The 15,574-nt window shown below is 51.3% G+C and overlaps 1 protein-coding gene across 1 annotated transcript in view; it reads left to right on the forward strand.

The window, feature by feature from the left end:
• The window catches only part of LOC119402093 (venom metalloproteinase antarease-like TtrivMP_A), a 115,217-nt gene that overhangs the window by 21,700 nt on the left and 77,943 nt on the right, over positions 1-15,574 (forward strand). Inside the window, exon 4 of the mRNA XM_037669196.1 lies at positions 10,934-11,054. Within this exon, the coding sequence (XP_037525124.1) occupies positions 10,934-11,054 (121 nt within the window). The remainder of the gene's footprint in view (positions 1-10,933; positions 11,055-15,574) is intronic.

The raw sequence follows: 15,574 nt of genomic DNA on the forward strand, positions 1-15,574 counted from the left end.
GCCTGGAGTCTAATCAACGTCGGTTAAACCAAGACGTCATACGTGGTGGAGGTGAATATTCCGTCCTCGGTCCTCTCCCAGCCCGCTCTACACCCTGGAGCTTCGTTCAGGCAGCCGCTTGCCCCGCTGTCCGGTAGCCTGTCGCAGAACAAGCCTGCCGGTGCTGATGCCATCTCTAAGCTCCTTGCGCCGCACGCCGTACCTCCTGTTATCATACATGGCCACCAGCGTGACCCCCCGCTCTTCGCTGGTCTTCGTGGAGAAGACGTCGAGGAATGGCTCGATGAATGCAACCGCGTGAGTGTCGGATATAAGTAGGTCGAGGCCGCCAAACTGCGTTGCGTCCTTTTCTATCTAACCGGCGTCGAAGAGACGTGGTACTTCAACCACGTCGCTGACTTACCCGACTGGGCGACCTTCCAGCGGCAGCTCCGCCATGTTTTTGGCACACCGGCCATTCGGTCCGCGGTCGAGAAGAGGACCCTCGATACTCGCCAACAACATCCCGGCGAGACGTACACATCGCACATCGTGGATGCTGGCGTGTCAACTCGTCGATGCCGGAATCGGACAAACTATGCCACATTTTGAAGGGCATAGGGGCTATTGCCATAGGCGTGCGCACAGGGGCGGCAGGGGGGACGGCCGCCCCCCCCCCCTAATCATCTAAGAGGGGGGGGGCGCAAAATCCGACCCGTACATTGACCCTTTTAGTCACCTAAGAGGCGGGAGGGGGAGCGCAAAATCTTCCCCATACATTGATTAGTAGGGTGGGGGGGGGGCGCTGCGATTAACCTTTGCCCCCCATAATGGAGAAGCCTGCGCACGCCTATGGGTGTTGCCTTTAATGCCCTCGCTGCTCAGAACCCAACTACCATCACTGACGTGGGCACGACATGCGTGGTGTTGCCCAGATGTCCCAAAGTAGGTTCATCGGTAACGGGGATATATATATATATATATATATATATATATATATATGTGTGTGTGTGTGTGTGTGTGTGTGTGTGTGTGTATTGTGGGCACTAGTTATGTGCTTCTTTCTTGTTTGTGCGTTATCCTGATCATCATCATCACGTGTGCGCTCTCTTCCCATTCTCTTCCGAGGCCTTGAGTCTAACAAACGTCGTTTCAACCATGACGTCATATTATATGTATACGTGCTAAGGGAAGCTGCTAAGAGATGAAGGCATGAGTGATTACAGTGATACGAGCTTCGCGTCGTCGACTTGCAAAGCTGCGGTTCTTATTGTGCACCGGACAATGTACCTGTTTATTGCATTGCCTTAGAGAGAACGAAAATTATTGTTGCAGTTCCGACCTAGTGATCAGTGTTTTAAAAAAAATGATCGCTGCATTGTGCAATTAGCTAAGCTAACTAAATTCCTAATCATTGTTCCATGCGTGAAGAAATCTGGCAGATCCTACACACTGTAGGAATCGATGTAATGAGAAGCAGCCAGTAAAGAGCTGCATTATTTCGCCTTGTTTCTCTTTGAGGAACATGAAGTAATTTATGTCAAGACATCTAGTTCACTGTATACCCCATATTTGGCATGGATGCATGCATGAACAATGGTTTATATATTAAAATCTACAGGTTGTCCCACGTAAGTTGAGCCAAGACTTTGAAAATGAAAGGCACTTCATAGGCAAATTGAACCAAACGTATACTACTCGCACTAGCCTATAGATACTCAGGCTATTTTTTATTTTCCCCTAAACTAATCATTTAATTATTTTTAATTACTTAACGTTTTAATTATTGGCCCAAAACCCAAAATATAGACACTGATATGTAGAGCACTTTTAGAAACCACGGACTAAATTGTTTGCTGTACGATACGTCTCACGGTGTTATTTTTTCCGCGTTGTAAAGAAAGCCCGCGAAATTTGAAAGAGGCCACGTGACGGACCGCGAGCGCACTGCTATAGTGCTGCTCTCAAGCGTGCAACCGGTGAACGAGGTCGCCTGCGGCTGCCACGGGGCAGCGACAGGGTGCTTTGAAAGTGGCCGATGTTTGGGCGTCCGTCTTTCGTTGAATGACGGTGCAAATGCACGCTGCTGGCCGAGCGCTGCCGAGATAAGCGTCCAAGACGGATAAATAGAACAAGAAAATAGCTTTATTGTCGCTTTTGAACATGAGATGCGTAAAAGGAGGCGACGACGTGAAGCTAGTCACGCGTGGCGGTAGGTGTGCGAACGGCATGAGGAGACTTTTTTTTCAGTGATCGGTGCTCGTAAAATTAAGCCGCGATTACAGAACATGTCCATAGAGGTCGCCATCTGCTGCAATACAACTCTGGCATCTCTTTATCAGATTTTCCGTGACGTTCTTGACCATACTTTCGGGAATGGAGCTGCAAAGTTGTCTTATTTTTTTCTTTTAGATTACCTGATGTTGTGATTGGTGCCTGGTATACCTACTCTTGACGTACCCCCAAAGAAAAAATCAAGGGGGATTAAATCTGGAGACCTTGCTGGCCAAGCAATGGGCCCGTGCCCCCCCCCCCCTATCCACTACTGCGGGAACACGTCATCCAGCCAATTGCACGTGCGCTTTGCTGCTTCTGTGCGCAGGAGCTCCAACATGCTGAAACCAGATATCTTTAATCCTAGCCAATGGAACTTCGCACAGAAAATTTGGAAGTGGTCCATCCAAGATATTATCGACATATCGTTCGTCTGTAAGTGTGCTGTCGAAGAAGATAGGTACGATATAGTACCACCGTAAATGCCACACCACACATTGAAAGACCACTGATATTGGCGACGCGCCTGCCAAACCCAGTGATGGTTCTTGTCACTCCAATAGTGAGCGCTGTGGATGTTCGCTTGAGCATCGCGTGAGAAGTCAGCTTCGTTGGTCCAAAGTAGCTTGTTAACGAAGCTTGGGTATTCTTCTGTCTTGATTGGGATCCAGTTTGCAGTCTGTACGATCCTGGAAGTCGCGAGGCTCGAATTCTTGGTACAGCTGCGCATGGTAGGGATCAAGTTGTGTCTTGTTTAATATTCTCCACACCGAAGATTTCGAGACACCAGCTTCAGCACCCACGCTACGGACACTCCTGCAGAAAACTTGGACAGGATATTCCTCTCCACTTCCTCGCCCAAAACTGAACATCTGTGCCGTTTCGTGGTAAATGTCCCATTCTCTTTCAGCGTTTCATATGTACAGATGGAATCACACTTGTCTAGAGCAGTCGAGCGGCCGGCTGCGGACTGCAACAGTGCCGCGTACCGACAGTCGCTGTGTTCTAGACTACGGCCTATCTGCGATGTCAGCCTATAAAGTTGATCATAAGTGATAGTCAGTCAGTTATGTTACTTTCTTATTCTTCTCCTTTTTAGCTTTCTGCTTGTGGTCGCTTGTGGAACAACTGCTGCCCGTGATAAGCGATGATGTGCACCGGAATGCATGCACTGGTTCTGAGAACTACTCATAATTCAAGATAAAAGATGGCAATGATTCATTGGCGTCTCGGTGAATGGTGACGTCAACGCCAATTGGCACATGAAGTGATAGACGTAAACGATGACTGACGCGAAGTAAAACGAATTTTTTGCGACGGCTCCACGGCTTACGAAGGAAGAGCGGTTAGCGATCGCAATAATGGTGCGTAACATGACCCGTAGAGCCATTTGTGATGTGACAGGGCGCCCAATGGGAACAGTGAGCAGAGCCTCAAAGGCGTGCCGTGACGCAGGTCATCGAAGACGGAGCCCGTGGTCGCCCTCAAATGGCCACATCGCCTGAAGAAGACTTACTGATTGCCGCATCAGGAGCAGACTACTTTCTAAGTGAGAATGAGACCAGGGATGAGCAACGTATTCTATACTTTGCGTTCAGCGCCTTCTCAAGTTGCTTTGCTTTTTCAAAAATGAATAGCTTAAGCGCTGCCAGACTTTCGGCTTCAAAAACATACGAATCGTGTTTCATTTTTTGCTCTTTTATCAGCTACGGCTGCGGCTGCACGCGACAAAGCAGGCAGCGAATAAGCGCAGATCCCGCCCACCCTCGTTCGTGCAAAAATCTACAGGCCGATAACAGAAATTGCCGCGAGCAGTCATGACGCATGCAGGCTTTTGGCGCTTGTATCCAACATATCTCGAAGCTACTGACTGCCGGTGAGCGGCGCTTTTGCAGTCAGCAGCCGGCCGCTCGACTGCTCTAGACAAGTGTGATTCTATCTGTACGCACAATGGTCATTGAGCTTGGCCGCGTACCAGGATGCCAGCGTCGAAACTGCCTGCCTTCTGTGTCCGTGTGATGCACTTAGGGCGAGAACCAAATCCGCTCGTTGCTCATTCGAGTATGGCATGTCAGCTGCTTACACAGATTAAAACAATGTAACGTTGCTGTCGGGAACACGAAGGGTTACGGGTGTCTGAGGAGCATCTGAATAACTGAAGAAAGACAACTCGTCAGGAATGGTTCGCACGACGCAGACGCTTTGTGGGGTCTCTTTTTGTTCAAACTGCGAAATTGCAGCAGCCGTCGAGGCCTTCCATGGTTCTGTCGCGTTTCGCCCTATGTGCTGAATCAGAATCAAACTGCTGTTTTTTTTTTCCTCGCAGTCGTGACCGCTTTATCACCGCGGTAGCGCTCGGCCAGCAGCGTGCATTTGCACCGTCATTCAACGAAAGACGGACGCCCAAACAACGCCCACTTTCAAAGCACCCTGTCGCTTCCCCGTGACAGCCGCAGGCGACCTCGTTCACCGGTTGCACGCTTGAGAGCAGCACTATAGCAGTGCGCTCGCGGTCCGTCACATGGCCTTTTTTTAAATTTCGCGGGCTTTCTTTACAACGCGGAAAAAATAACACCGTGAGACGTATCGTACAGCAAACAATTACGTCCGTGGTTTCTAAAAGTGCTCTACAGCTCAGTGGCCATATGTTGGGTTTTCAGCCAGTAATTAAAAAGTTCATGAAAAATAATTAAGTAATTAGTTTAGTGGAAAATAATAAATAGCCTGAGTATCTATAGGCTAGTGCGAGTAGTATACGTTTGGTCCAATTTGCCTCTGAAGTGCCTCTCATTTTCAAAGTCTTGGCTCATGTTATGTAGGACAACTTGTATATGCGGATATATAGAATGCATAACCTGCCATTTATTTTCGTCACGAACTCATGTCATGCCATGTCAATTTTGGTTAAAAATTGTAAACGAAGACCCGACGACGCAAAATGGAAGCAGCGGAACACACCGACGCAGCCGTGACCCCACGCCACGACCTAACTGCAACGCGAGACGACGAACTAGCGACCTCGACGTTCTTATCGACGGCCACAGCATCACAGCTCTCGTCGACACCGGAGCCGACTATTCTGTCTTCAGCGGACCGTTCGCCACCAAGCTGAAGAAAGTAAAGACCGCTTGGAGTGGACCCAAAATCCGGACAGCTGGAGGCCACCTGATAACGCCGATTTGTGTCTGCACGGCGAGAGTCACCATCAATAACCGGACTTATCCTGCGAACTTTGTAATCCTACAAAATTGCTCTAGGGATGTGATACTTGGAATGGACTCCCTAAGTGACCACGGTGCCGTCATCGACCTGAGGTCTGAGTCGATAACGCTAACCTCAGACAAAGCGCTCCCGCCCCACGCCACGCCAGGGAACCATGCATTGAACGTGACAGAAGAGCATGTGACCGTTCCACCGCGCTCCAGCGTCATTATTTCCGTCGGCACCGAAAAACCTGCGAACCTTGAAGGCGTCATCGAGGGCGGTCAGCAACTACTCTTGAACCGTCAAATTTGTGTCGCAAGAGGTATAGCCAAACTGCGTGACGGTAAAGCAAAGGTAGTGCTGACAAATTTCAGCCACGAATATAGGCACCTCAACATTGGTACGACGGTCGCCTACATCGACGAATGTGTGGCCGCCAGCAATGCTTTTGCCCTCTTCGATGCTGCCGAACCTGCTTCAACGAATCGAGGTCCCGAACCAGATTTCGACGTCAACCGGAGCCTTCCGAAGGTCAAGCAAGACCAGCTGAAAACCCTGCTCCTGCAATACAAGGACTGTTTCTTGTCGTCATCGCGGGTCCGAAAAACGCCCCTTGCTAAGCACCGCATTATAACAGAAGAAAATCCTCGACCACTCCGACAGAGCGCCTACAGAGTTTCGACGCGAGAACGTGAGGCCATAAAGAAACAAGTCGACGAAATGCTACGCGACGACATCATCCAGCCTTCAAAGAGTCTGTGGGCGTCACCCGTGGTGTTAGTGAAGAAGAAGGACGGGACACTGCGCTTCTGCGTTGATTATCGGCGCCTGAACAAAATCACGAAGAAGGACGTGTACCCCCTCCCACGGATAGACGACACCCTGGATCGACTACACAACGCGACGCACTTTTCGTCGATGGACCTCAAGACCGGCTATTGGCAGATCGAAGTAGACGAAAGAGACCGAGAAAAGACCTTTTTGATGCGAAGTATCTTATAGCGGAGCTCAATCCGGTGGTGGTGGTGGTGGTGGTGGTGTGCGGCGTGACCACCCTTACTGCGCATGCGCATACCCTCCCCACACACCTCCTCTCCACTCCCCCTCACCACTCCCCCTGTCCTCTACCCCTCTCCCCTTTCCCTCTCCCCTTACCTTTCCCATACCCCTCTCCACTTCCCCTCCCCCCTCACCCTTTCCACTCTTTCTCTGAAACGCGGGTTAGACATGCCGAAATTCTCCCCTGCGCAACGCCGCGATGAGCTCGAGCGCATGCGTGTCCCCTCCCCTTCTCTCTCCTCTCCTACGCTGCACCCCTCTCGCCCACCTGTCGACCGCGTTCCCCGCTCGCCCTGTGAGAATTAACGGCCAGGCTAGATGGAAGATACGACGCGCGTAGCGTCCCTCTTCGCGTTCCACGGCGCGAGGTCGTAGCATGCCCAACGAACGCCAACGGAACGCGATCGTGCAAGTGCTCCGGCTTCGCATCGGCTCATGGTCCCCTTTAGCGGGAGATGGTGTATTTTATAACACCCCACGGCCTCTTTGAGTTCAAGGTCATGCCTTTCGGTCTTTGCTCGGCACCTGCGACGTTCCAGCGCGTCATGGACACCGTGCTGGCTGGCTTGAAGTGGCAGACTTGCCTTGTTTACTTGGACGATGTCGTTGTGTATTCCTCGACTTCGACGAACACCTCCAGCGACTTCAATCCGTACTTCAAGCAATAAAGAACTCCGGGCTCACCCTGAAGCCAGAAAAGTGCCACTTCGCGTACGAGGAGCTCTTGTTTTTGGTTCACGTGATCAGCAAGACTGGAGTGCTCCCAGACCCGCAGAAAACAGCTGCCATCGCCGCTTTCTCGCTACCCACCGACAAGAAGGCCGTGCGCCGATTTCTCGGCTTGTGCGCCTATTACAGACGTTTTGTCAAAGACTTTTCACGGATCGCCGAACCACTAACGCAGCTCACGAAGACCGACGTCGAATTCAGGTGGCAAACAGCGCAAGTTGAAGCATTTCATGAACTGAAACGACGCCTGCCGACGCCTCCGATACTTGCGCATTTCGACGAATACGCCGATACAGAGATTCACACCGATGCAAGCAGCATAGGACTCGGCGCCGTCCTTGTGCAGCGGACGGGCGGACTGGAAAGGGTTATCAGTTATGCTAGCCGGTCGCTGTCTAAAGCAGAGGTCAACTATTCCACAACAGAAAAGGAGTGCCTCGCCATCATCTGGGCTACGTCAAAGTTTTGCCCCTACCTCCACGGCAGGCCCTTCAAAGTTGTGAGCGACCATCACACCTTGTGTTGGCTAGTTAACTTGAAGGACCCATCAGGTCGCCTCGCACGGTGGAGCTTAAGACTTCAAGAATCTGACATTACTGTCGTGTACAAGTCCGGAAGGAAACACTCCGACGCCGACTGCTTGTCTCGTGCCCCCGTCGACCCGCCACCGCCCGACGTCCAGGATGATGACAGCTTCTTGGGAGCCATAAGTGCCGAAGACTTCGCCGAACGACAGCGAGCCGACCCGGAACTGAAGGGTCTAGTGGATTAGCTGGAGGGCAGGACCATCGCTGTCCCAAAAGTATTCAGGCGAGGATTGGCATCATTTTTCGTGAAAAACAACGTCCTCGTAAAGAAGAACTTCTCTCCGGCCCGAACCAGCTACCTTATCGTTGTACCTTCGGTACTGCGACCAGAAATTCTGCATGCCCTGCACGACGACCCGACGGCTGGACACCTCGGACTTTCCCGAACGCTCGCACGAGTACAGGAAAAGTACTACTGGCCGCGCCTTGCAGCCGACGTCACTCGCTACGTAAGGACGTGCCGCGACTGTCAGCGACGGAAGACACCGCCCACAAGACCAGCAGGCTTCCTTCAGCCGATCGAGCCTCCTCGGCGACCATTCCAGCAGATCGGGATGGACCTCCTGGGGCCGTTCCCAATGTCGACTTGCGGAAATAAATGGATCGTCGTGGCTACCGACTACCTCACCCGCTACGCCTAAACAAAAGCCCTGCCCAAAGGCAGTGCCGCTGAGGTAGCCAAGTTCTTCGTTGAGAGCATCGTCCTTAGACACGGCGCCCCGGAGGTTCTCATCACCGACAGAGGTACGGCGTTTACGGCTGACCTAACTCAGGCGATCCTGGAATACAGCCACACAAGCCACCGCCGCTCCACCGCGTACCACCCACAGACCAACGGCCTCACCGAGCGTCTAAATAAGACCATCGCCGACATGCTGGCCATGTACGTCGACGTCGAACACAAGACGTGGGACGCCATCCTTCCGTACGTGACCTTCGCGTACAACACGGCCGTACAGGAAACGACGCAGATGACGCCGTACAAGATGGTCTACGGACGGAGCCCGGCAACGACGCTCGACGCCATGCTACCAAACGTGACCGACGAGGAAAACATCGACGTGACCACCTACCTACAGCGCGCCGAAGAAGCACGACAGCTCGCCCGCTGACGGATCAAGAACCAGCAGACGACTGACAGCCGCCGCTACAACCTTCGACGACGCCGCATGGAATACCAACCCGGTGACCGTGTATGGGTATGGACGCCAATACGCCGACGAGGACTTAGTGAGAAGCTTCTTAGACGATACTTCGGACCGTACAGGGTACTTCGACGCCTCGGCGCACTCGACTATGAGGTTGTCCCTGACGGCATTACGAACTCTCAGCGGCGCCGTGCGCGACCTGAAGTCGTCCATGTCGTGCGCCTTAAGCCGTATTTTGCGCGTTAGCGAGCCTGGGGGCTCTATTTTTTTCCTTTGTTATTGTAATTTATTTGTGTATGCACTTCTTTTTTTTTCTCTTCTATGTTCTTTCACAAGCATCGGGACGATGCTTTTTCAGAGGGGGGCAATGCCACGCCCACTTCTTGTCTTGTTTTGATGTATTCGGGTTTGACCGGCAGGGACGGTTATCAACGCTCGACGCTGTCGGCGATGTAGTGTTCTAGAAGCGTCGCGATTGTAGTAGATCGGTTTGTTAAGATTGCGCCCCGCACGCGAATGTTCCAGCTTTGTCTAGAGATTACGCCGCCACCAGCGATATCGCTGGAAAGTTCGATAGCGCCTGTATGAAAGCCGAAGCGTTTGACTGCTTGTCAGTTGATCAACGAACGACGCCCTGTTCGCCGCTATCATTGTACAGCGTATACTGCTCTAGTTCCAGTTCTCATTTTCCGGCCACAAGTCCGGCCAAATAAACAGTTTCATCCTGCAAACGCCGACTGCTGTCTTCGTCGACGTCACGACCACGTGACAATATCCAGTAAAAAAGAGCCGGGAGCGCACCAACACTGTCATGTAATAATGCCGTACATAGCATTCATGTGATGATTTGCGTGTTACTACCTGTCATTTATGTTCGTCAAAAAGTCCCGTCACGCAATACGTCATAAAGTCACGTCACCGTCCGCGAGCGCACGATGAGCGCGGCATGTGAAACTCATGCCGTACACGATGTGCATGTCACAACTATCATGTTGCCACCTACCATTTGTGTTCGTCATACAGTCGCGTCGCACAATACCAATGTTGCTGTATGTCAAGCTAGCGCAACGGCCTCAAGCAGACCATGGGCGTGGCATGTAAGTCACGCCCTACACGATATGCACATCATGATTGTGATGCCACCACGTTTTTAAAGTCACGTCGCGCAACACCGACTTTTTTTCTATAGCAAGCTAGCGAAACGGCCACCAGCACACCGTGAGCGTGGCATATAAATCATGCTGTACATGACATGCATATCATTATTTACATGTTACCTTCTGTGATTTATGTTCTTCATAGAGTCACATCATGCAATATCAAATTGGCACATTTCAAGATAGCGAAACGGCCGCAAGCGCACCATGAGCGGGACATGTAGGTCATGTGGTACATCACATGCCTCTCAAGATTTTCATGTTGCCACCTGTTATATGCGTTCGCCATACAGAAATACCAACCTTGGTATATATCCACCTAACAAAACGGCCACGAGCGCCCCGAGACTATGCCAAGTAAATCATGCTGTACATGACATGCGTGTCATGATTTGCCCGATAGGACCTGCCACATATGTTTGTCATACTCTCTTGTTATGTCGTATCAATTTTGGTATATATGAAGTTAACGAAACGGCCGCAAGGAGCACAACGCTGTGGCATGGAAATCACTCCATTCATGACATGCATGTTACGATATTTATGTTATGACCATTCACTTGCTTATAGAGCCATGTTATGACATACCAATTCTGGTATAAATCCCATTAACGAAACGGTCAGGTGAGCCCAAAGTCGTAGGCAGCTAGATAGATAGATAGATAGATAGATAGATAGATAGATAGATAGATAGATAGATAGATAGATAGATAGATAGATAGATAGATAGATACGCTCAAAGTCGCAGAAGTTCGCTAAAAATGCTTCGTATTTAAAACGAAAACTCTTCCGTCAGGAAGGTGTCCTTGGTCCAAAGCTGAAGATCAGGCCCATGGATGTCATGGAACGATCGGTTGATGGTCGTCAAGCTCATCTTGTAGAAAATATTGACGATACGGACTCTGACAACGTGTATGGTATGTATTCCTGGCATTGCTTCTGTTGTCTAACCCCCAATCCGGAATGTCGAATACGAGAAGCGATAGTGCCGCATTTGTACTCTCGCATGGGCCGTGTGCATACGAATGGCAGGTGCTTTGTCAGACCGGATGAGAAACTTTCTGCCAGTATTTTTGATCAGCCAAAATAAGCTACATATAAGTTATCACAAATATGATTTCTTCCTTATTAGCTAACACAATTTTTTCGCGCAGTCTCATACCGCTTCATACATTTGTCCCACCTTAGCACTAAATTTGAGATGCCTCTTTTCGAATTCGCCGCATGCTGCCTCCCCTAACGTGATTGCCACGCAAGTCTTCGCGGCCTTTCACGAACTTACGACACCACCACCTCACACTTCTCAAGCGATATACCTATCCCCTTGTGTGGGCTGCATAAACATGTGACATTCGATTAGGGAGTTCTCCCTTGTTCCTTTGAAAACGAATCACTGGTCGTTGCTCGTACGCCGACGATGGCTGAAGCATAAACGCATCTTCACCAACGGACTGCAGAACCCTGCCATGGAGATGCCGGCAGATGAGCCGGGTCGCGTCAACAAAGGTCAATCTCAGGGAATTCTTATGCCGGCACCGTATTTACAGCCTCAGTTTGCCCGAAGCGATTGAACTATATACTTCCTGATTTGCTCTCGTGTCTTTCTACATCCGTATTATGCAGCCTTCAAGAGCAGACGCAAACGCGCCAGTTAAGAATTTTTACCTTTAGTGTTCCTAAAATTCTTGTCCCTTCTATATTCTCAAATTTGCGAATGGTTCTACATTGAGGTTATTTTCAAGTGGCTCTTTTTTCATCATTGGTTGACATCGTAGTTATGTAAATAAGAAAAAAACAGAACTCAATGGGTGAAACGTACTGCTATCCCTTAACATCCCTTTTTAAAATTGTGCTGTCCTGCTATCCCTTTTTAAAATTGTGCTGTCTGACATGGGCTTCCAAAAATATTCCTTTCACGCATCATGATCTTTTGAAAGAAGTCAATCATGAGTCTGAAAATAAGTGTCAGAGATTGCACTGACCGGATGACAGAAAATGTTGTTAATTTCCGTTTCTGTGGCTTAAGTAGCCGAGTAACAGATGTGATAAATGATCCTTCCTCCCAACTTCCATTGAATTTAGGCGTTAGAAGACTGTCCATTTAACTTTAGTAGTAGCTTTTATTGCGATAGCAATTATATGGATGCTCTCGGCTGGTTTTTGCCGTCGGCGTCGCTGTTTGGGCCCGTATATATATATATATATATATATATATATATATATATATATATATATATATATATATATATATATATATATATATATATATAAAATATAGATATATATAAAAGACATAAAGAAAAATAATTCACAAATACCTTTCGACGCGCGGAATCCAACGGGCGAACTCTTGCTTGGCAACGCGTGGCGTTAGACGGCTAGGCCACAAAAAGTACAGTCTTTCAGCATGCTAACCGCGAGCTATTTATATGTACCATAATTTATTTTCATCCCTTCTGTACGCACTTTCGAGTGCAGGCCCCCTCGGTGCTCCACAAGGAGTGAAATAATTTATCGCATCTTCCCCTCACCTAATTATTTTCTTTATTCCTATCTCCTCGCAACAATGTTTCCTCACTTTCCGTTCTCCTTCCTCCCTCGTTTCCCTCACCGCATCGCTTGATGGACGATAGCACCTCAGCTGAACTACCCTTGAGGCCAAGTTTGAGCGCCAGCTCCAAGCGGTCTCGAGCGTTTGAGCTCCTCCTGAGAGAAGCGAGCAACCTCATCAGAGATGAAGAGGGGAAAAACAGCTTTCACCTCGGAGACGCCTGCGTCGAGCAAGAAAAAGCCCCGCGCAACCACGCAAGCGTGCGGTGACAACACCGGGCCCCGTGAACCCTTGTCCGGCTTTTCCAACCAGCCCCTGTCTCTTCTCATCGCTTGGAGCAGCAGCGGAACCTCTAGAGAATTCAGCCAGGGCCATTTTGCCTCTGCCTGACTGACAAGGCCGCCATATTTTTCCCGAGCAACTATAAAAAAAATGCCGCCACCTCCCCGAAAGGAATCGTGAGGAAACGCGAATGCATTTCTTGCGCCGAGACTACACGGCGTAGTAATTTTAATGGCGTATTAATGACGAGACGAGGATTTGTACCGTAACCATTTATTTACACATTCATCAGCACCTGTTTGTGTTGTCATTGTACCTGACTGCCGTAATCTCAGCCTTGTGGTTGCTAAACCTTTGCCAGCACCCCTTCTCAGTACTGGCAGCATTCCTGAGACAAGCATGAAAGGGTCATCGCCCTCGTCCACCACAACTTCGGACGGAAACACCTCCTTCGCCTCGGGCCTTGACACACCACCTTCCTCCTGTCCCGCCGCCTCAACAGCGGCGAGCAGCGCAACAGGTTCCACGCCTGTCCCTTCCTCTGCGGCCTGTGACGTCACCGAGTTACCAGGAACAGCCGCAGCCCCCACTCCCGGCACAGCCAAGAGCGTGACCCCTCCTCCTCCCCCTCTGACCACGACTGTCGTCGATGGAGGGACAAAGGAGCAGCGCAGCAATAATGCCTGTGTTACCCTCCCCCCCAAGCAGGCATCTTTACTGACGCCTGTCAAAAAAATTACGCCATCTCCCGCTAAAGGGGACCATGAGGCGATGCGAAGCCGGAGCACTTGCACGATCGCGTTCCGTTGGCGTTCGTTGGGCATGCTACCGACCTCGTGTCGTGGAACGCGAAGAGGGACGCTACGCGCGTCGTGTCTTCCATCTAGCCTGGCCGTTAATTCTCACAGGGCGAGCGGGGAACGCGGTCGACAGGCGGGCGAGAGGGGGGGCAGCGTAGGAGAGGAGAGAGAAGTGGAGGGGACGCGCATGCACTCGAGCTCATCGCGGCGTTGTGCAGGAGAGAATTTCGGCATGTCTAGCCCGCGTTTCAAAGAGTGGAAAGGGGGATGGGAGAGGGAAAGTGGAAAGGGAGAGGGAGAGGGTGAGTGGAGAGGGGATAGGGGTAGATGGGAAGGGGAATGGTGAGGGGAAGTGGAGAGGAGGTATGTGGAGAGGGTATGCGCATGCGCAGTGAGGGTGGTCACGCCGCACACCACCACCATCACCACCGCCGGATTGAGCTCGACCTTAAGATACTTCGCATCTAAAAGGGTGCCTCCGCAGGCCCGCTTCCCAAGCGCCCCTCTCGGCCAAGTTGTGTATTGGGCCAGCTACCAGCCGAGGACCCCTTCCCCTCTTTTCCACCTACAGGATCCTCAAGTGGAACAGTGCTATGCGCACCGCTCGTCTCAATCCCGCGGCCCAAACCTACGCGTGTTGACAAACGGACCCCAAACCCTGCCCAAACAGACACCTACTCTCACACATGTGGACGCAGTCCTCTTTCGCCCTACCGAGAGGAAGGCATCCTTCCGGACTGCCACGCAGGAAGCCATCTCTGCCTATCTTGCCCCCATTGATGGAATTGTGCGTGTGCGAGTTAACTTTCGGCGCAATGTGGTCGCGGCCGACATTGCTCCGGGCACACCTCTCGCCACCATCCTCGCCATTGCCAACATCTGCGGCATCCCAGTGCGAGCAAAAAGGCGACCATCAATACCTGTAGTGGTGTTGTATACAACGTGGACCGCTCCATAGGCAATGAAGAGTTCACTGCGAATGTTACGTCGCTGTACCCGATCATAGAGTGCTCCCGTACTGGCCGGAACATTCTTGTGACGTTCAGCGGGTCCAAATCCCTCGCTGACATCGAACTCTACAAACAGCGCCGCACTGTTCGCCCATTACGGCCCCGCCCAACTCAGTGCGGCCGCTGTGCCCGCTACGCCCACATAAACGTCACGTGCACGTACACACGGCGCTGTGCGCTATGTGGAGGGCCCCGCCCCCCGGCTGAGTGCGTGGCTGAACAGCCAAAGTGTTTGTTCTATGGCGCAAAGCACCTTGCCACTGAACCGCGTTGCCCACGTTGGCAGGGGGAGCGTCGCGTCCTTGACGCCCATTTCGCGAAGTGAGGCCCCCAACGCTTCCGGTAACCCCGCAAAACAACGAAACTACCACCCAGTCATAAAGGGACTATCCCACGCAACCGCCACCGGTGTCACTGCTCCCGCAGCCGCGACCAGCGACAAGAAGTGTTCTGTCATCTCAGTCTTGGTGCCAGCACTCGCAGCGGCACTGGAGCTTCTGCCCTCCGATGGCCCCATTCGCCTGCTCTGTACTGCAGCGCTGGCCACCCAAATGGCACTAACCCAGGATGGCGAGTAACCGTCTCCGTAAAACGAGGCCGCGCATACTGCAGTGGAACTGCAACTCACTGCGCCGCCGACAAGCCGTGCTTGCGGCGATCCTTCCTCTGCGCGTCTACCATGTCCTGGCCTTCCAAGAAACGAATGTTCGCGCAGAGGAGGTATCGTTGCCCGGCTACATCGGCTACAGCAGCCCCACGCAGTTTGTGCGGCCTGATTGCACCAGTGTCCCGTG

The sequence above is a fragment of the Rhipicephalus sanguineus genome, chromosome 8 (assembly GCF_013339695.2).
Source record: "Rhipicephalus sanguineus isolate Rsan-2018 chromosome 8, BIME_Rsan_1.4, whole genome shotgun sequence".
Lineage (NCBI taxonomy): Eukaryota > Metazoa > Arthropoda > Arachnida > Ixodida > Ixodidae > Rhipicephalus > Rhipicephalus sanguineus.